This window comes from Apus apus, chromosome 18 (assembly GCF_020740795.1).
Source record: "Apus apus isolate bApuApu2 chromosome 18, bApuApu2.pri.cur, whole genome shotgun sequence".
NCBI classification, from domain to species: domain Eukaryota; kingdom Metazoa; phylum Chordata; class Aves; order Apodiformes; family Apodidae; genus Apus; species Apus apus.
In genome coordinates, this window is record NC_067299.1 from 6,783,153 (window position 1) to 6,803,901 (window position 20,749).

The window sequence follows — 20,749 nt, forward strand, 5'->3', positions numbered from 1 at the left end:
GGCTGTTTCATCTGCTTTCCCACACAAGATGTTCATTCCTGACTGGGGCAGGTCAGGTTGGTTCTGCTGATACCTTCTGCCTTGACTTCTGCCAGGGGAAGGTCTTGTCCCACAGGAATCCCTGGGCTTTGTGGTTGAACTGCTGGGGTTCAGCCCCAGCTCTTATGGGTGAGGTTGTGTTTCACTGCCTGCTGAAGCCTTTTAGGTGTGCTGATGAGATGTTACCTGTTGCATGGTGTCACTGGAGAGTCCCACAGGATGCTTGGTGCTGCTCTGGCTGCTGAAGCAAAGGTTAGGAGTGAGTGCTGGACCTTTCCTGGCTGCCCACCCCCTGCCTGGGCTGAAAGAAGCCATTCCAGTCCCCAGGGCCTTCAGCTCCCCAACAGAAACATGAGTCCTGCTCTTCTTAGTCAGGCATGTTCTGCCTTTGAGAGGACCTCAGAACTTGTATCAGCTCTGGAGCTCAGATGTATCCTCCCTGATTTAGTTTCTGCATGACACGTGGGACACACTTGCATCCCAGAACAGAGTCTTATTATGGTCTGACCACTAAAATGCTGTGCAGAAACCAGCAGCACCATCAAGCCCACGAGTGTGACAGGAGAGCAGAGATGTGACTTTCATGCTGTTGGGCAGAACTTGTAGCAGTGAGGAAACAGTTAGTGCCCTTACAGTGTGAGTCAAGTCCCAGTAGTTTCCATAATATCCCAGTACTATGGAGTGGAGAGGGCAGCAGTGTCAGGCAGAGATACTCAAGCCAGAGCCTGAACACAGGTAGCAGTTGGGTTTGGGCAGTGTATGGTCCCACATGGGCTCTCTTCCCTCTTCCTTGGGATGTTCTTGTTGGGCATAAAGCTTCCTTGGACTGCCTGTCCAAAACCAAGCCACCAGCAACATCCTGAGGCACCTACCCACAGGCTTTAGGTATGGACATTGTTTTTATCTGTGGTCCTGGAGCTCAGGGTCATAAATCTCATGACCTCTTAGGAGGCTTTGTTTTATTTTTTCCCTCTTGGTGCTGTTCTCTGAACTCTTTCTGTGTTAGGACAATTTGCTGCTCCCCTGTTGGCCCCTGCCCACTGGCATCCCCAGACTTGCTCACCCTGCAGCCCTTCCTGCTCTTCTTTCTCCATGCAAAGTGCTGCTGAGGGATCTTCCCAGCAGCAGTTTTGACCCTGCTGCAGGAACCTGTTTTTACAGAGGTTGCAAGGCTCCTATCCTGTTGGGTGGCTTTCCCTTGCTCTCATTGGGCTTTTTCTTTTTTTTGAAGACAGAACTAAAGTAACCAGGAGTGAAGCCACCCTGGAGAGCCTGGCTTCCAAGGGGTTTGGAGCTCCTGCTGTTGAATGGCCTTGCAAGAGCAGTGTGTCCACTTTGATTTCTCTTCCTTTCTCTGAACAGCTTCTCTCTCCAGTTTCCAAATTACTTCATTATCATCTCCTCTCTAGCCTTGCCCTGTTTCCCAGCAGTCAGGACCTGGAGAAGCTGGTCCCATCTCTGCCCTCTCCAAAGTCCTTGTGGCATTTCGACCACTCCCCCAAAAGCAAGGTTGCCCAGACCCTTGCTTAGCAAAGTGGGCCCCTTAACTCCAGCACTCCTGCAAATCACTTCTCCATAGTGTCATGTCTCTATAGTTACTCTGTTGTCAAGGCTGTGGGAGTTGGGTTTCTTTTTAGCCAGATTTGTGCCTCGGCCTGCGTTCTATTTTCTTTTTTATCTACTTTTTCTATTTTGTAATGTCGGGGGTGGGGGGGGGGGGGGCATATGTGATTGCTGTGCCTTTGTGCTCGGGTGTGTCTGTCTCTGCATCCTCTCCCCTTCCCTCCTTTTCCCACCCTTCCTCCCAGCAGCTTTTGAACCTGTTGCCAGCCTGCAATCAGATCTGGCAGAGGGACAGGGATCTTGGGGGTGTTGAGTTTCCATTAACTTCACGAGCAAACCCAGCCCTCTCGGGAAGAGAACCTATGTTAGTGCCCCTGTTGAGGGAGAGGAAATCCACCCTGATGGAGACACTGCAGAAACGAGTCCCTGACACCTGTTCCTCCTCACTTTTCTGCTCACCAAATGATTTTATTTCCCCCCTCTCCCTGCACAGGGACCATGCGGGCCGTTCGCAGGCACCTCTTCCCCGGGGACTCGGCTGCCGGGCAGGGCATTGTCTGGGAGTGGCAGAATGATGAAAGGGGATGGTCCCCCTATGAGATGAAGGTCTGTGTGTTTCTGGAGCAAGCCCATGCCACAAATCACCAGCAAGTAGATCTCGGACCCTTGGGCTACAACTATGAAGTTGACTTTGCTGCTCAAGTCCAGACCAACAAGACCACGAAGTTCCGCCGCAGCATCCAGAGGCGTTTGGACACCCCGTACCCAGTGACAGCCTCCCTGGCATCCCTTCACACAGGGGTGGCTTGTTCCTGCCAGCAGTGCTGGCTGAACAGTGGGACTGGTCCCATCACCACACGCTACCGCCATTCCATGATAAACTTTCCCAACTCTTCCACTACTCATCAGGTTTCCGGGAGGACAGCGTCAGTAAGTTCTTCCAGCGTCGGCTTCGTGCCCTATAACAAACCAACTTTGTCTGGAGCAAGGTCAACACCCAGACTCAATGCACAGAGCACCTGGGCTTTGCCTCAAGCTGTGGGTCCCAGCACAGGACTGTCTGCAGCTAATGGAGTCAGGTACAGACCCTCATTCACCTTTAAACACTCTGCACGTGTCCAAGAGACCTGCTGTGCTCAGGTCTTCATTATCTAGGAGCCTCTCTGTCCTAGAGGACTTCACAAGGGTCTTCTCCCTAGACTGGGAGGGGTGTTTGTGCCTTTTTGTCCAGCAGAGTGGATGATAAGGCTTCTCCTCTACTTTTCCCTTCTTTTCTCTCACTTGAAATCCAGTCTCTGTCTACTAGACTCCCTGAACTGCTGGACAAAGCAGTCAGGTTGAGATCCTGCAGGTTTCAGAAAATTAAAGGTGATTAGTGACATTTCTGGTTGCACTTAAAACCAGTTTTGAGTGGGACTGAGTGAATGAAGAGGGGACTTGTGAGTACCCTTATTAAATCTGAAATATGCAGTAAACATGGAGTGGCAAACTGCTCTGTGTTCAAAGCTCTTCCCCTTCCAGAAGGGACCCCAGGACTTGCTGTGTGTGGCTGAGACCTGAATTCTCTGAAAAAAATCAGGAAGTACATGTTGGACATTTTTTAAGTGAACAAGCAGGGGAAAAAAAAACCCAAACAACCCAAAGGCATAGATTTTATCAAGGATTTTCTTAATCCATTTGAAGATGTTTAGAGAGCTGGATCAATAATTTACTTTCCCCTTCCCTTGATGCCTTGAACCATATTGATCCCTCTCTATCTGAAATCAGTGGGGTGACACTTGCAATTTGAGTGGTGCCCAGGCCATTTGTCAGGCTAAATGCTGATGCAGAGCAGAGATGCCACTGGAGAATTGCAGAAGAGGTTCATTTTGCACGTGTCGAGGTGCTTTGATACTTCACTGTTGTGATGTTGGAGGACTGGAAGCACAAGCAGGACTGCAAGTGATTTATTACCCAGCTGAACCTTGTGAGGGTTTTCCCATGTCCTTTCCCCGTATTTCCCTTCAGCAAACTTGTCCCAAAACAGGGTTGATGTGCCCAGTGCAATAATCCAACCCACACACAGAGCTGAGGTGTTTCCTTGTTCCAGTTCTGCACAGAAAGGGGTGCTGGGTGGTAAATCCACAAAGCCAGCACCCATAACACGGGTTTTTATACACAAGAAAATGCAAAACTACCTCATCTCTAACTATACTGATGTCATTTGTCTATATGGTGGGTTAACTAGTTCTTTGCTTCCACTTAAAGTGGTAGTGCTCCTGCTTTTCACTAGGCATTCTCAGAGGGTGGGGGCTTTTGTGAGTAGGGGGGCCTTCCAGCCTGAGGGGGGATATTTTATTCTATTAATGAGGTGAGTTCACAGTAGGTTTAATTAGTCATTGTTTTCTGTTATCTGTTCTTAGGGCTTAAGACTAAAGACATTAACAGTTTGTATCTTCCCATGGAAGCTGTGGCTGCCCCATCCCTGGCAGTGTTGAAGGGCAGGTTGGATGGGGCTTGGAGCAACCTGGGCTGGTGGGAGGTGTCCCTGCCCATGCAGGGGGGTTGGATCTGGATGATCTTGAAGGTTCCTTCCAACCCAAACCAGTCTGTGATTCTGTGATTCAACTCTTCTTCATACTAAGATATGCTCAGTGAACACCCTTCCCCTGGCCATGAAATACTTTCCTTAGGGTCATTATCAGGAGTTTCCTTCTTCAGGGTCAACTGAGTGAAATTATTTTCCTCATCCTCTTGTTCTTTTTCAGTCTTTTTTGGTGCTTTTCTCTCTTGAGAGAGTTGAGGTTGTTCAGCCTGGAGAGGAGAAGGCTCTGGGGAGACTTTAATGCTCCTTCCAGTACCTGAAGGGGCTCCAGGAAAGCTGGGGAGGGACTTTTTAGAAGGGCAGGGAGTGATGGGATGAGGGGGGGTGGCTTTAAGCTGGAAGAGGGGAGATTTAGATGAGATATTAGGAAGAGGGTAGTGAGATGCTGGAACAGGTTGCCCAGGGAAGCTGTGGCTGCCCCATCCCTGGCAGTGTTGAAGGGCAGGTTGGATGGAGCTTGGAGCAACCTGGTTTAGCAGGAGGTGTCCCTGCCCATGCAGGGGGGGCTGGAACTGGATGATCTTCAAGGTCCCTTCCAATCCAAACCAGTCTGGGAATGCAGGGACAGCAGCAGATGGCAGAGCCCTCTGGGACCAGGGGGGCTGGCCGTGGATGAGCAGTGCCATGGCTGCCTGGGGTCTGTTGCAATTTGTTTTGCAGGGCAGCTGTTCGTGGTGTGCAAGGGGTGAGCTGGTTGGTGTCTTGGCAACAATCCCTGGCCAAGCCAGCCTTCCTGGGAGTTGCAAAGGGATTGTACAGCTAAATCCTTGCTGGGGACAGCAGAGTGTGCCACGTGGGGAAGGCGGCAGCTCTTTGGATGCTTGGAAGAGAGTGGGAGAGTGCTGGCAGACCTGTGTGGCAGGCACCTCTCTGCAAACCCTGCACCCCCAGCCTTGCTCCCTGCCCCCCTGGCCACTGTCTGGCTGTCCCCACGGGGCTGTGAGTGTGCCCTGAGCACCCGAGATTGCTATGGTGAGTGGGACATGAGCCTTTGGCGGGACCTGAGCCTGGCCCAGGCATGGAGATGCTGCTGGACACTTGCCCAGCTACAGGTTTTGTCAGGGAGGTAGTTTTGCAAGCAGGACTAGGAGCTGTCTTTATCTCTGCAGCTCCCTCTCTGTTCATTAACACCAGTGTTTGCCACTAGATGTACCTGTGGAAGCCCCTCTTTTCCATACCTACTGTGGATCACAGATCCAACCCCTGGCCGTGCTGAGCCTGGAGGGAAGCATTAGCTTCTGGGGAGGAGGGAGGGGGGGGGGCTGATCCACAGGAGACCCTGGGGAAGGGCACAACAAAGATGTGCATTGCTGGCTTTTCATGGATGATGGATGATGTCTGGATCTGCAGTCCTTTGGGATTAGTTCTGTGCTCTCCTTCCTCCTGGCCAGATGGACACACACTCAGGAGGACAAGCTCTGCCTGCCAGCCTGCCCTGTGAAAGGGGCTTTCTCAGCCCCAGTGACAGCTCAAGGTGGCTGTTCCCTTGTCACCCTGTGCTGGGCTGGAGTCAGAAATGCCTCTGGGGGGGGTGTAATTGTTCCTGGCTGAGGTTACAGTCTCACAGCTTGTGAAACCTACGTTCCAGCTGAAAATACCCTAATTTCTGTGAATTAGGAGAAACCTGAGTAGCAAAGTCTAACAATGTGCTTCATTTAATGCTGAAGCCCAGAACATTCCTGGGTTATTTTATCCCCTGGGTTCCCTGCCTTCCCCCCTGGGCTGGGCTTGGTGTGGTGGTTAGTTCCCCTTCCCCTGTGGTTGGTGCCCATCTCCTCCTGCATCATCCAGCAGTGTGGCTGACAAAGCACTAATTATCCTGCACTAATTAGCCCACCAAGGGTTTGTCTGTGTCCAGCATTGCTCATTCCTCTTAGCTGTGATGTGCAATTCCTATGTTGGCCCCATGCTCAGAGGCCAAAAGGAAGGAAGCACCGTGCTATGGTGGATCCTCTGGTGTCTAATAAAGGTTGTGTTGTGTCCAGCCCTCAGCCTTTGGCTCCAAAGCAGCCCTGGCAGATTAATTGCTGTTACAAAACTGCTTATCTTCACAAAGCTTGCAGGGATGACCCAGCTCCTGCCTCTCTGAGCTGCAACTGCCAGAAAGGCTCAAAAGCTTTTAGAGACTGAAAGACATTGCAGTTGCATACACCCAGTTTCTTTAGGAAACACAACTAAAAATGGCAACAAGGAAGCAAACATCTCTCCTGCAGAGCTGAAGAAGAGGTGTAGCTCATCCTGGAAAGCTGCCTAGCTCCCTGTGTGGCTGTGACAGTTATTTATTTCCAATATGCAGGCAGGAACAGCCCCCAGGATGGGCTGTTGGTAGTGCAGGCAGGTCTGGGCTGCTGTGGCTTTGGCAGTAATTAAATGGATTTCCTGCTTGCTGGAGGGTGGGTGCTGGTGAGGGAGAAGGTGGAGTCAAGCACTTCAAAATGCAGGTTTAATTTCCTGATACTCCCAAGAGGGTCAAAGTCACTGGAAAACCCAGAGAGGAGTGCCAAGGCTTAAACAGATGCTAATATCCTTGGCTCTGCTGCTAATGCATTAAATATATGTGGGCAAGTTATTTTGCTTCTCGGTGCATTAGTTTTCCTCCTGTGTGTTCAACACAGTTAATGAATCCAGCCTCTCTCTCAGACAGCCCTGAGACCTGCAGATGAGAGGGTGCCATGGCAAGGGTAGTGTCCTTGGATCAGTGCCATTCCCTGGATCTGTGAAGTAAGGCTCAGCTCCCAGCCACCTCCTGGCATGATCCTTCCCACCCTGCATGGGAAAGCTTCCATCCCTGGGGCAAGAGCTGCCCTGTCCCCTGCACTGGGCTGGTTCATGACAGAGAAGGACACTCCTGAAGCATGGCAAGGAGTGCCCTGCTTGTCATGTGAGCAGGTGGAGCTGCAGGCAGCAATCTTCTGGGGGATATATGAATTACTGTCCCAGCTAGGCAAATCCCTGCTGGAGCTCTCCTGGCTCCTCTGAGCTTATTTGGTTTTGGGTGCTGGTCTAGGTTGTGTCTGTAAATAAGGCAGGCAGCCTGGAAGGGGTGGATTTCATTTAAATGTGTGGGGACTGAGAGTCTTGGGGACTAGGGAAGGGTGCTTATAGTATTGTGGTATCCCTAGGAAGGGTCTGGTGCTGCACCCTCAAATCTCCCATGGGAAGTGACCCACAGTCAGTGCTTTATAGGATCAGGAGGTGTAACCAAGGGACCAGAACCTGAGAAGGGCCTTTCCTTTTCCCTCTCTTCCTTTGCATCCTTCAGCTGTGTCTGTAGGCACACCTGGGGTGGCAAGGAGGGGCCCTGCTCCATGCTGGTTCTACTGGACCCACTGTGACTTGTCCTGCTACCTGTTAGCTGGCATGGTTCTTGCTGGATGTTTTTCCTGAGCAAGTTCCTTGTTGCCAGGGGCAAAACCACAGGCCCACGTGACTGCAAGCAGCACACCAAAGGTCCTCTTCTGGAGGGATTCAGTTTGGGTTTTGGCATCTTCTTGAGAAGAAAGGTAGGGGAGAAGCTGCTGTATGGTCATTAGTGTCATCATGCACCCAGTTAGTTGGGGGTTGGAACTAGATAATCTTTAAGGTCCTTACAACCCAAACCATTCTGTGATGAGCCCTGGGAAAGGGGTTAGACCTTTGGATGTTGTGGTAGCACTTGGTGTTAATGTGAGGCAGGACTGGATGCAGCTCTGATCTGGGAGGAGAAGCATTGCCTGGTATCCATAAGGTCACCAAGACACCATGGTACAGGAATGTGTGGCGTGGCCTGCTGGCTGGTGTGCAGGGAGAGAGGAAGGAAGAAAGGGCTGTATTGGGTGGAGAGGATGGGTTGCCCCAGACTTGCCCACCTCTACTCCACTAGGAGATGATGTACACGTGGTTCAGGTGGTGCTCAGCTCAAACTTGGCTGCCCAGTGTCTGAGATGGCAGTAGCCACAGACACCACACGTCCTCATGCTTTGCTGTCTTCCTGGTGTTGCAACATCTTGAAATTCTGGAGCAGTGAGTGGTTTTCTCATCCTGAAGTATCAATCTGCCCCTGTAGCAAATGGCCTGGGAACCAGAGATGGGAAGTCTTACCAGGATCTTCTTGCTGCATCTTTGAGGACAGCAACTTACTTAATTTGCATCCTTTTCTTCACAACCTGGTGACCCCTGTTGCAGTCAGTCCCCTCCAGCATGCAGAGCAGCAGGAGCTGCAGGGAATGGAACACCAAAATTAGACCCAGGAGGAGGAATTGATACCAGGAAATGTTCAGGAATTCAGGCATTGCCTTTCAGGTGTTGCAAGCCCAGCCTGAACATCTGGCTGGGAGCCAAAGGCACTGACTGGTTAGAAATGGGATGTGTGGGCAGCAGAGGTTTGGTGGATCCCACTCATCTTTCTGCTTGCACTGAAGCTCTTCCAGATCCCCCTGACCTGAGGGCCCACCAACCTGCCTCAGCTCTCTCCCAAGAAGCCAGGGCTGGTGTGGAGATACTGGAGCAGCTGGGGGCTGAGATATGGACTAAACGTGTGTTGGTGCTGCTGGTGAGCCTGCTCTCAGAGTTGAGGCACAGCCTTGTCACCTCTTCCCCTTCCACCTCCAAAAAAAAACCCCTCTTCAGACCCCGGGCAGGCTGTGGGTAACGTTCCTGCACCATCTTTGGCATTGCAACACTTCCACGTGCTGTGGTTGCAAATGTACAGTGAGTGTGGTGGCAGAGGGACCTCAAAGCAGTGTGGCTTTCCTTTGATGTCACCAGCAGATGCAGAGGAAGTCCCAGCACGTGGCAGCCCTGCTGGGACACTGACATGGTGCTCAACGGGTGTGACCCATCCCACCTCCCACCACCTTGTTAGCTGAGGTGCTGCTGAGTGGAGGTGCATGTGGTTAGACCACGTGAAAGAAGTGCTTGGTTTCTCTATCATCACATCAGTTGGCTCAAAGCCTCCAGCTGTCAGAGCTGACACCCTTTGTTTGACCCCAGGAGTGCAGCTGATCAGCCACTCTCCAGGCTGATGCACAGTCATTTATCTGCAGTGCCCTCACAGCTTCCAAAACTCAATTGCAAATGCATCAATTGCTTATCCATTTACCTCTGCAGATCTTGAGGGCTCTTCCCACCTCTTAGGAGCTCTAGCTCCTGGGTGACTTGCACTTGAGCCTTTCAGTGCAGGAGAGCAAAGAGTTTCTCTGCCCATCTTCCTAAAGTGTTTTCCCAGTGATCCCCTTTCCAGAGCAGCTCTGGTTTTGCTGTCTTCAACCTCAGGTGTAAAGACCCTGAGGTCCCCCACAGCTCATCTGCTTTCCTGGCAGAGCAGAAGGTTCAGCTTGATGCTCTCTCATGTTTTTACCTTCCATGGGGAAGTGAAAGCACAAACTCCTCAGTATCAGTCACATGCAGGGTGGAGGGATGGCCCAGGCACCATGTTGTCTCCTTGGCTGCTTAGTTGGAGGGGGGAAGGAGGGGAGGTCCAACATCTCTCTGATTTTTGGGAGCAGGATCAGAGCAAGGGGTTGGCAACAGGGTCCACCAACAGGCCTCAGCAAGAGGGATGGGTGGGTCAAACCCAGCACCCAGCCAGTAGGAGATGGGGCTAGAGCCAGCTAACCTACAACAGAGCACAAGGTCCTCCTTGGAGATAGAAAAAAAAAACACCAAACCCTCTACAAAACAGCTCTGGCAAGGCCAGGGCTCCTTAAATGGAGCTGCTGGACTAGTGGACAAAGGGTTTATGGGTGGGGATCCCAGGTGGGGCTCATCTGGGCCATCAACTCTTGTTAATACATCTAGGGCCCTGGCCCTCAGGAGAGAGTATTGCTGAGGTGTCTCTGGTTTGGTAGCAGTTGATCTGAGCTCTTCAACATCTTGTCACTGTTCTTTTCTTTCTCCAGTGCCCTGAACCTCCCAGTCAAGATGTCCAAGCCCAGCAAGGTGAACCAGGCCCTGGCAGGTAAGGACCTTGCTCTGCTTGGCCTGTGCTGTCCCAAGGCTTACCTGAAGAAGCCACAAGCTTTTCTGTGCTACTAACTTTCCTTTGTTAGATTTTTAGGCAAAGCCTGACATGTGACTTGTGTTCAGGGTTTTAGGCTCAGTGACTTTTCAGAAAGGCAAAGAGGGCAAATTTGGGGGAGAATGGGAAGGTGAAAACTTAGTTGCTGCTTTCTTGTCAGTGCTGGTCCTGAGGCTCCCAAAATGAGTGGGTTGGTTTGAGGGTTGGGTACTCATCTCCTGTAGGTGTGGGTGAGCAAGGAGTGGGGGGGATCACATGGATCAGCACTACCTGTTATTTGCTACTTCTTTTTCAAGTTCAGGGGGAAGAGTGGTGTGAGATGGTGTCTGGTTTTCCATGGGATCTTATACTTATTTAAATATGGTTTTATTATAAAAACTCAGATGGTCTTTAGCTTAAAAAAGGATTGTGATGCCTTGTCTTGGGGAGAGGAGGGGACAGCAGTTGAATCAGATGTCTCCTGTGGCAGCAGAATACAGGTTTGCTTGTTATCATCCAAACCTGCAAAATAACAAGGCTAAATATACCTGAGAAATGTGACTGGGAGGGATGGAAGTGCCAGTTTTCTGTGCTGCTTTTCAGAGTAGATTTGCCTCTTAAACATGAACTGCTGTTTCCTGGAAAACAACCACTCACACCTACAGCTTTCCAGAGAAGTGTTTGCTCCAACTCCTGCAGCACCAACCAGTGGGACCCTGGTGTGATGGTGCCTGGGGAGATGGGTGCTCTGCTGAGAGCAGATGGCTTCCCTCTACCCACACCCTCAAAGTTTATTGTAAGGTGGTAACCTAGGGGTAGATCAGTAGAAACAGACCTGATGTATGGTATCTTCTGGGCTTTTCTGTACCCACTTCAGACACTACAGGATGCCTGTTAACTCTCTCCTTCCTTTGGCTTTTGTCCATGTCTGGTCTGTTGAGGTTTTTAGCTCCTTGGATGCCAAACTTTGTTCCTGAGCAAGTGGAGACTTCCATTCTTGCTCCTAGAGAAAATGGTTACCACCTTACTCTAGGAAAGGTGATGGTGCTTGGTCTCCTCCCAAGCCAACAGGCTTTGCCCTGCTTAAAAATCATCCCCAGGACTGATGTTTGCAGTCACCTGGTGTTACCCCCATGTGGAAAACTGTGCCTTGCCTGTCTCTGCAGCCAAGTGGGAACACCACAAAGGCTGATTCTCAGTGTCCTCTGACAGCCTGCAGCTCATCTGTCTCCCTGTTAGCAAATCAGCCTTTGTGGAAATGAGGTGTGAAGTCAAAGCTCAGACCTCCTCTAGGTGGGTGTCCCGAGCAGAACTCCTTTTAAAAGCTCTGACTTTCATCCCTTGGCTATTAGCACCGACTGTGTAATTAGGTACTTAATCACACAGAGGTAAATACAGCAAAGAACTGAAGAGCCCTGCTGAATCCAGGCTGTTGATGTTATTAAGGGTGCTCTCCTTCTCCAAGTGCAAGTGCTGTTAATTTGGAAGAGGTGAATATGCATGGTCCATTTGCATCTTTAGATACAAAAGGGCTGCAGGAGAGTTGAGTAGAATAAGCCATTTACCAGCATTTAGTAAAATAAAATGAAAAGGTTAAGCTTGTCACTGATATCTCTGTTGTTGGGAAGAGGGGCACAAAAGAGGGAATAATTAGACATTTTAATAATCTTTAGCTCTCTACCAGGCAGGCTGAGTTGCAAGAGGGTGCAGAGCTGCATAGGCTGGGCAGAGCAGAAGCATCTCCCACTATCTCCCACTATCTCCCACTATCTCCCACTATCTCCCACTATCTCCCACTATCTCCCACTATCTCCCACTATCTCCCACTATCTCCCACTATCTCCCACTATCTCCCACTATCTCCCACTATCTCCCACTATCTCCCACTATCTCCCACTATCTCCCACTATCTCCCACTATCTCCCACTATCTCCCACTATCTCCCACTATCTCCCACTATCTCCCACTATCTCCCACTATCTCCCACTATCTCCCACTATCTCCCACTATCTCCATCATCTCCTTCAGATCCAGGTCTTCATGGGACACAGCTTTGATCAGTTCTGTGCTGCCTTCTGCCAAGTGTGAGAGACCTCAGAGGTGCAAAGGAGGAGAAAAATCTGAACTTGAGTCTGTTCTTAAAACCTTATAGAAGCAGAGGAAAGATCTGGACAAGCTAATTAGGAAGTGACATGGAAAGAAATCTCTAGGAACATTTCTGGTAAAAAGTAAGCAGTGGAGTTCTGGTAAAAAGGCCAGATTTTATCAGAACATTAATTGGCTTGGTCTTGAGAGACACCTCTATCCTCTGCTCTCTGTTTCTAGAACCTCTTGTGGGAAGTGGTATTTTATTCTTGTTTCAAATCCTGCAGATGGTGTTTGAGTTACTTATTATTTGGGTGATTCTCTAACACAGGCTGGGCCCCTTTTGTTCCTCCAGTCCAACTGCTTCCTTCAGCATGGGTGGTGGGAAGGCTGGGGACCCAAAGGCTCCCTGACAGGGTGGCACAGAGGGCAGCCTCTGGTTTCAGCTGAAGGTGGCTTTATTCTGGGAATCATGTCCAGAAGTTTCATAACCCTTGGTCTGTCCTGAGGTGCTTCTCAGGAGCTTTGGCTCTGGTTTGAAGCAGGAGAGAGAAAACCCCTGAAGATTGTGGGCAACCTTGAGAAATGCTGCAGGTCCATCTCTGGGATAAAGAGGGAACTTCTGGGGGATGAAGAGGAGATGGGGGATCCTGTGGGTCCAAAGGAGAAGCCAGGTTTTGTTGGTGTGATGAGTACCTGGGGTTTGGAGTGAAGGATTTTTAACCCTGTCTTCTAAAAGCACCACTTGGGATCCCAGCAATCATGGAGCTGACTTCAAAATCATGTTTTGCACCTCCCCAAAATAATTCTTCCTTGCTTTGTGCTACTTTAATACTTCATGGTGCATGAGACAAGTTGTCTTTTAAGCTTTTCCTTTCCCTCTGAGGGGCTGGTTGGTACAGTGAAGTGCCAGAAGTTCTGAGCCATCTGTGGAACCACAGTGTTGGTGTTTAAGGATCAACTGGACTAACATCCCTCGGGAATAATAGAGTTTAGCTGGCATGCCTTGGGGCTGGGGGTGGACATACAAAGGCCCTTCTGATACTATTTTTAAGATGAAGGCTGGGAATGAGCTTTTTTGTTAAATGAAATGGAGTGTCCCTCATTTGCATGGTTCCTGGAGCTGGGGTGGTTGGGGACATACTAACCATACTGATTTTTCTGGTGGACATAATGATATAAAATTAGCAGTGCTTTTCTGAGATCTGTTGTTTGAAGGTTAAGCTCTCCCCTTTCCCCTCTACCTGCTTAAACTCAGGACTGGAACCAAAGGCTTTACCAGTCTGAGGTCTGGGCAAACACACATCGCCAGGCAGTGACCAGGAGGATGTGTTTGGCTGGGAGTGCCAACAAGTGTGAGCTCAGTGCTTGTTACATGATGTAAGGGTGTTTTCCCCATGCTCAGTTTCTGCACAGGATATTACAAAAGCCCCTGGCAGATTTACATGGCAGGCTGAGAAAAGCTGGTGGATGTTGTCATAGCTCCAGTGAAAATAACTTTACCACAAGGAATCAGCAACGTTATGTTTCTGTCCAGATAGATGCTTTGAGCAAGGGAAGAGAGGCAGTGCTGAGTGTGGTTGTTGCACACATTGATAGGATTGGATCAGATGCCAAAGGATCCTTTGCAAAGCTTTCTGTCTCTTCCCTCCTGCAGTCCTTGCAGGGATGAAACCCAGTGGAAAGTGTGAACATATTAAATGAGCTCCTGGGGTGGCTAATGAGCAGCAGGAACTCTTGCAGGAACACAAGGGTGTCCAAAGCAGTCTTGGTCTAAGCAAACTAATCTTGGTGGAGTTTGGCCTTTGTGTATTTAGGTGAGAGTTTATCTAGTTCCAGGGCCACATATGCTCCTGACATAACTCCACAGATGCCTACAACAAGTCCTGAATTGAGACTCTTGTGCCCACAGGTCAGCACTGGAGAATGGATCCACAGATGTGTGTCTGTGTGTTGGTTTGGTACTTTGTATGGACACAGGCTCCCATGGAAGGCTGGGGTCAGAGGAGATCCCTTACTGGGGAGTCTTGCCTCCAAGCTTGTGGGAGGCTTGTTAGATGGTGAGATTTCCAGTATTGTATTCAATTTTCAAGGAGGCATTGCTGCTGGGGTGTGAGAGGAGCCAGAAGAGCAGTGTAATACCTCTTTGGATGCTCTCTTGGTTTAAATCTGCAAAAGATGGTTCATTGTGTGTGTCTCTCTCCCAAGGCAGCAGAAGGTAAAAGTGGAAAATTACCTTTTCTTGGCTAGTTTAAGACTGTCCATGGAGGAACATTTGGTTGGGGTAATTCTCCTGGTCCCACGTTTGCCCTCTGCTGCACCTCAGTGTGGAGCTGTAGGTGCATTTGCAGCTCGTAAAAGGAGAGAGAGTTTCTGGAATAACTGTTTATTTTCTTTGGGATGATTCATGATGCTGGCAGGCTGTTCTGGACATATTATTGCAGGTGTGAGAGGGGCTGTGTCAGAGGGTAACTGAACTCAGCTGAGCTATACTTGGTCTGATTTTTTTGAAGGCAACATTTTGTCCTCCAACACGAAGAGCCTGCGGTTGCTTGTTCAGCCTCTGCTTCTGACATGTTCTTTTTCTTTTAAATGGGCTCTGCGTGTTAATATTAGCAAGAGGGTATTGATCTTTTAAGAAGAAGACATGAATTTTGCATTTGCCTATCAGTCAGCTGTGTGTGGGTGGTTGATAATCCCTGTTAGTCTTCGGACTTGCTTTTCAAATGTCAGTCTTTGCAGTCAGTGCTGTCACGCTGCTTAGGAGCAGATTTTTTTTAGAGGCAGCTTTTACCCATTTTCCACACTCATTCTGGGGAACTGCATTTGCAGCCTCGGCAGGGAGAGGCTGGCTGAGATGATCTCCCCAGCCATGGGGAGGTCCAGCATCTTCCCTGTTTCTCAAGATCAATGTTCCTCTGGGCTCTGATAGGTGGGAATTGATCCTGCTCCTCTGGGAATACATCTGACTGTCCTTTAACCTGCTGAAAGGGGGGAAAGTACCTGCCTGGTGTGCAGCTTTGGTGCTCTTGCTGGGTTTACTCCATTCAAAAAGCAAGTAGTTTTTGCTATGAGAACATTTAAGCCTTCCTTAAGGTGCTCTGGGAGTAGCAAAGGACTGCTGAGGGCACACAATAGCCTTGTAGTCTTTAGTTCAAGACTTGAAGTTATTTTGGTTGTGAAATTTCTGGACCTGATGTTCAGTAAGAGGCCTGCTGGCTTGTACTGCCCTCGGGGGCTCTCCTGAGGGACAGCCTGGTGCTGTCAGCAGGGTGAGGGGTGCTAACTCAGTGCTTGCATGCTTTGAAGATCCTCCTCTGGCCATGCAGCCTTTGGGAACTGGGGGGTTACACCTCAGATCTGGATCTACAGTGCTGGTACCTGATGAGGGTGATCCATGGCTGCCTGGTTTGCTGTCACCTGCTTCCTTTTGGAAGTGTGTGGTTTCACTGTGCCTTGGAGCAGCTTGGTCTCCTGACTGGACCAGCTCTGCCAAAGGCTCTTGAGTAACCCTGAGGAAATTACTGTATCCATCTGTGCCCCTCTCCTTGTCTTGTGAAACTCCCTTCTGTCCACCTTTTGGTCCTTGGATGAGAAAATCTTAAGTTAAAGCATCCAACTTTGTATCAAGACAGGACTAGGACAGGTTCTGGAATATTAATTGTGCTTGGACCTTATGTGAAGGAGAAGCAAAATGCAGTGGGCACTGGGTAGGGATGGTTCTGCTCATGGGACACTGACACAGGCTTTGCACAGGGGATTTCTGGTCACAGGGTGCAGGTTCTTGACTCTTTGCATATTTGAGGCAGAAAATAGTCTTGCCACTTGCTCACAAAGCTGGTTGCTGCTTCCTGTCATAGCTCCATTTTCAGTCATGTGTGGGCAAGACATGTTTGTCCTGAATAAAAGTGCTGTTGTGTTTTCCTGTCCCAACCCAGCTGAGCAGAGGCCTGACAGTAGCAAATCCTGAGAAACCCCAGTTTTGGTTGTGGATCACTGTGCAGGATGGCAGGGATTTCCATAGCATTAGGACGTGGCTTTGCATGGTCTTTGATCAGAACTTCTGGGGAAACATTGACTTTTTAGGTTCTCTGCTCTTGGGTTGTGACTATAAGCATTTATTTTTTAGTTCTGGTGGTGCCTGTTGCAAGTCACTTGTTGGGAAAGAAGAGGCAGGTGTTCTCTTGGCTGTGAGTTTAAAAGAAAATGTTACCTTAGAAGTGTTCTGACTTGTAACTGGCTTGTGTTTCCCAGGCAAACATCCTATTAGATCAGCATGATCAGCTCTCTGTGCCAATTTTACCTTCAGGGAATGGCTGTCCTTTTTAATGATTCATTAGCTTTAACAAACTGCATCCCATGGATATGGCTGGCTGGGGTGGGGGAGGGTGAGAATGGGGGTGCTGAGGGAAAACTGGAGTGTCAGGGAGGAGATGGGGTGGGGTGAGAGAGGGGGTCAAGGGGACTGGGCTGGCAGGGGAACTGAGCGGGGCAGCCCCAGCCCAGCCTGGCAGTGTCTGAGGGCAGTTAGTGGCTCTCTGGGGGTCAGCTTGGTGGGACACCTTTGGAACATGTAGCTTTAGGGGGAGCAGGCTGAGCAGGACCTTCAGGGGTTACAAGTGATGTCCCTCACCCTTCAGGTCCCCAGGGTCAGGGCTGCTTCCAGGGCTCTGGAGTGGGAGGACTTCCACCACAGCAGACTCAAAGCTTGAGGAGCACTAAAGCCTTGGAAGGTGCTGTTCACGCACCAGCTCAGAGAGTCCTGAGCCAGACTCATGCCCACATTTCCCTGCTTTAATTTGCTGCCTGGTCTCCTCTAAAAGCTTCTGGAATCCTATCCTTGTCCTGACTCCAACCCTGTTGGCTCTCGGCTGTTTGACGTCCCCTGCGATCGAGGGCTTGGCTTCTGTTTTATTTTCTCTTCTTCATTTTTTTTTTTGGTGTTGTGTTTTTGGTTGGTTTTTTGTGTGTGTGTTTTTAATTTCCTTGGAAAGGTTGAAGGTTTTTTTGGTAATGAACGTGTTTCCCCATTGTTTCCTTCCTGCATGTTGACCTCGTACCCACTGTAGGCATGACGGCTATTCTGATGTCAGCCGCTGGACTCCCCGTGCACCTCACCCGTGTGCCTCAAGCTGCCAGCACCCGTAGAGCCACTAAAAAACACAGCTCAGTTAAGGAGGGGAGGAAAGTGCCCAAGAAAGGTAGTTCCTGCTCAAACTCTCATATTTGCTTCCATCTCCTTCGCTTCTTTTGTCTCTCTGCGCTTGTCCTGCCCTCCCGCCTTTCGTCTTGTCTCTCCCCTCACCCTCTTGGCTCTTCTGATTGGAATGATGATGTTTGTCCCGCTGAGGGGAGAAGCAGGGCACGTCTTCTCTGGCCTGCAACAGCGTCTGACAGGCTGTAAAATAAGGTGATAAAGTAGACCCTGTCCTCTGGTGGCTCTGTTTGTTTCCATCAGTCATTAAAGCTGGAGCAGCCCAGTTGTTCTCTGTGTGTGTCAGACTCCTGCAGCCCCCCCATGCTCCTGCTACACCCTCTTGGGGAGCCCTGGGCATCCATGTACCAGAACCTTCTCTAATTCATTGGTGGAACAAGCGTGGGAGCTGAGGGACCATGAAGGAGAGCACTTAATCCATAAGTGCTCTCAAGAGAAGGTCTGCTTGTTAGCCATGCTTGTCACTGTTGAGTCACGGGATGAGAAAGATCTTCCAGTCAAGCATGGCCCTGAGTCATGCAGGGCTTTCAAGCTTGAATTGCAGAGGATTTGTTCTCTCCACCTCTGTCTGGAGTGGGAGGGAGTGGAGCTCTCAGGTGGACATGCCCCGGCAGGAGGAGCTTGGGTTACCCCAGCTCTCCTGCCAAGCTGAGCCACCTCCAGGGCAGAGCCCTAATTTCTCCTGTTCATATCTCACTGGCGTCTTGTACCCTCACCCTTGCAGAGTCTGTGGGCTCCTGGTTTAGAGCCTGGGTCCCATCCCCGTGCAGCAGCCCTGGGGTCCTGCAGGGATAGGTGTGAATCTAGCCTGGTGTAGCTGTAGAGATTGTTTGCCAACCCTGGCACAAGTGTCCTGGAGTGGTCAACCACCCCCAAACCTCAGGTGTTTCCCCCTTCAGGTGAGCAAAGGGGACACTAGAGATGAGTGGCTGTTCAACACAGGGTTGCTTGTGTTGAGGACAGAGAGAAGAGCCCTGAGGTTGAGGGGAAGAGGCATCTCAGGGAGTTTGTTGGTGCCAGTGTCTCTCTCTTTGGAATCTGTACGTGCAGTGAGGAGGCCTGATGGGGAACTGAGGTCCAAACCCACCCGAAGGAGGCAGGGAAGGGTGATAGATGGCAAACTGAAATGGAATGTGAAGGGAAGTATCTTGTGGAAAATGTGTTATGGAGGGAGCTGGGAGGAGGAGATGCAAACAGTGAGAGCAAGTGTGGAGTAGGATGTGTGATGGAGGGGGAGCAGAAAGCAGGGGGCTGCAGGAGAAGCAGCAAAGAACAGGAGGAGCAAAGGAAAATGGGAGGTGAAGAAGAGCTGAGCAGAGGTGGGTGGCAGAGGGGCTGGATTGGGATCTCTCCATGGAGCCAGTGGAGTAATGTTGGCTCCTGGCACGGGCAGCATCCCTGCAGCCCAGGATGAGGGCTGGGGGGAATGCCCTGGAAACTGCCAAAATGGAGCTGTGGAGTGGCCAGGCCCTCCCACAGAGACACTGCCTTGTCCCTGTCACTGGAGGAGCAGGTAAACATAACTGCTGTTGGTGCTGGTCACCTGCTGCTGGTCAATGGCATGGAACTAGATGGAAGGCAAGGTCTGGCCCAGACACCCAGCCTTGCTCCTCTGCAGTGCAGCTGCCTTCCCCTCGGTGGGCTCTGTAGTGTCCAGCCCCTCCTTGGGGTGGAGGAGACGTGGGTGCAAGTGCTGGGATGCTGGTAAGACTGGGGTGTTAACAGAGGATATGGCTTGGAACTGCTGAGCAGGGTGGGGAGAGCAGCCAAGCAGGGCAAGAAATGGGGCAGGTGAGTAGGACAGGATGTGGGCTGGAGGTGAGAGCAGCACACGGTTTTGGGGTGTCCTCCTGGGGAGCAGAGGGGTGGTTGTCACCCTGCCAAGTGTCACACGTCCCGTCAGTGAGGACAAGATGCTGGTTGATCAGCTGAAGCACCCCAGAGCTCACACCTGGGCCAAGGGCTGGCAGTGCTGGGCCAGGGAGGGCACCAGTCTGGGCCCCTGGGGGTGGCCAGGCCACTGTGCCAGGCTTGGGGACCTGCCTGGCTGCCACCTCCCTGCCAGCTCTCCAATGCCACCTGCTGGGGACAGGACACCTCCAGGCCTGGGGAGCAGGGAGGGGACAGTTGTCTCGGGAAGAGGCACTAAGCAGCTCCTTCTCCCACCTGGCAGGGCAGCACTGGTCCCAGCCATCCTTGTCTTGCTCAGGACGTGCTACAGAGGAGATGCTTGGCCAGCTCTGCCCTTGCCTAGGCTGACCCACGAGAAGGGAGGGTCCCCATTGCTGGGGAGGCTGGTCCTGCAGATTCCCAGGATAAAGAAGGTGCTCAGTCTCTCCTAGGAACAAGTTGTGTTTGTACAACACCCCTCTGGGCTTAGGAGTTCTGCTCTGCAGTGTGAGTCCTGAGCCTGACTTTTGGCCGGACTGTTCTCTTGCCCTGTTTTGCACCCTAAATTTGTGCATCGTGGGCCCTTTCTCCTCCCACATCCTTCCCCTGGGATCTCCCCTCGTGGAGAGCTCTAGCAGGAGCTGTGCATCCAGAAGGAGGCTGTTGGTGAGCCACAGTAAGAGGTGGTGGGTGCAGTGTACCCCTGCCAGCCCCTTCCTGCTGCAGACCCTGGCTGCAGGGAGGTCCAGGTGGCAGTGGTGAAAGTCCAGCCAGCTTGGTGAGTAGCTGGGTTGTGTACAACAAAGGTGCTAATTAGTCAGGACTTGTTAACGGTCTGTGTTTTGTGGCCATGGTGTGTCTGGCCCCAGATGGGTGCTGAAGGTCCCAGGGGAGCAGTGGTCAGGCTCTGTGCTGTTGGGGGTGCTATCCTGATGGATCTGGGCTGCCTTCCCAAAGGCTTGTCCAGGTCTCTCCGGGGCTGCTGTGCTGCCTGGGCATGCAGCCAGTCACCACAGAGCTCCCCTGCCTTCCCAGGGCCCTGCCAGGGAGACTGAGGGAAGAAAGTGTTTGGTTTGGGTCTGCTGTGCCACTTGTTACCCTCCTGCCTGATGGGAACACTGTCCCTTCCCTTCAGTCTCAGAGGTTTTCCTGTGTGTCCTCTCCATGTGGAATGCTGCAGTACGGAGGGAAGGGAGCTGAGCACACTTGGCCTTTCTTGCCAAGCAGGCTGGGATTTGGCTTGGCAAGGGGTTAATCCTGGCTGATGCTGCTCCCTGTATGTCTGACCACCTCCAGCTGGGACTGTGGACTGTGCCAGTGGGATGGGTGGGACTGGGGAGTCCCCCAGCGTTGGGGGAGCTGGTTGTTCCCATGGGGGATCATCTGCTGAAGGAAC

General features: G+C 51.1%; 1 protein-coding gene across 2 annotated transcripts in view; it reads left to right on the forward strand.

The window, feature by feature from the left end:
- The window catches only part of DTX2 (deltex E3 ubiquitin ligase 2), a 35,556-nt gene that overhangs the window by 7,897 nt on the left and 6,910 nt on the right, over nucleotides 1-20,749 (forward strand). Inside the window, exons 3-5 of one of the 2 annotated variants that reach the window (XM_051635924.1) lie at nucleotides 2,096-2,681; nucleotides 10,066-10,124; nucleotides 17,318-17,449. In XM_051635924.1, coding sequence (XP_051491884.1) covers nucleotides 2,096-2,681; nucleotides 10,066-10,124; nucleotides 17,318-17,449 — 777 coding nt within the window. The remainder of the gene's footprint in view (nucleotides 1-2,095; nucleotides 2,682-10,065; nucleotides 10,125-17,317; nucleotides 17,450-20,749) is intronic. The other variant, XM_051635925.1, reaches the window with a different exon arrangement.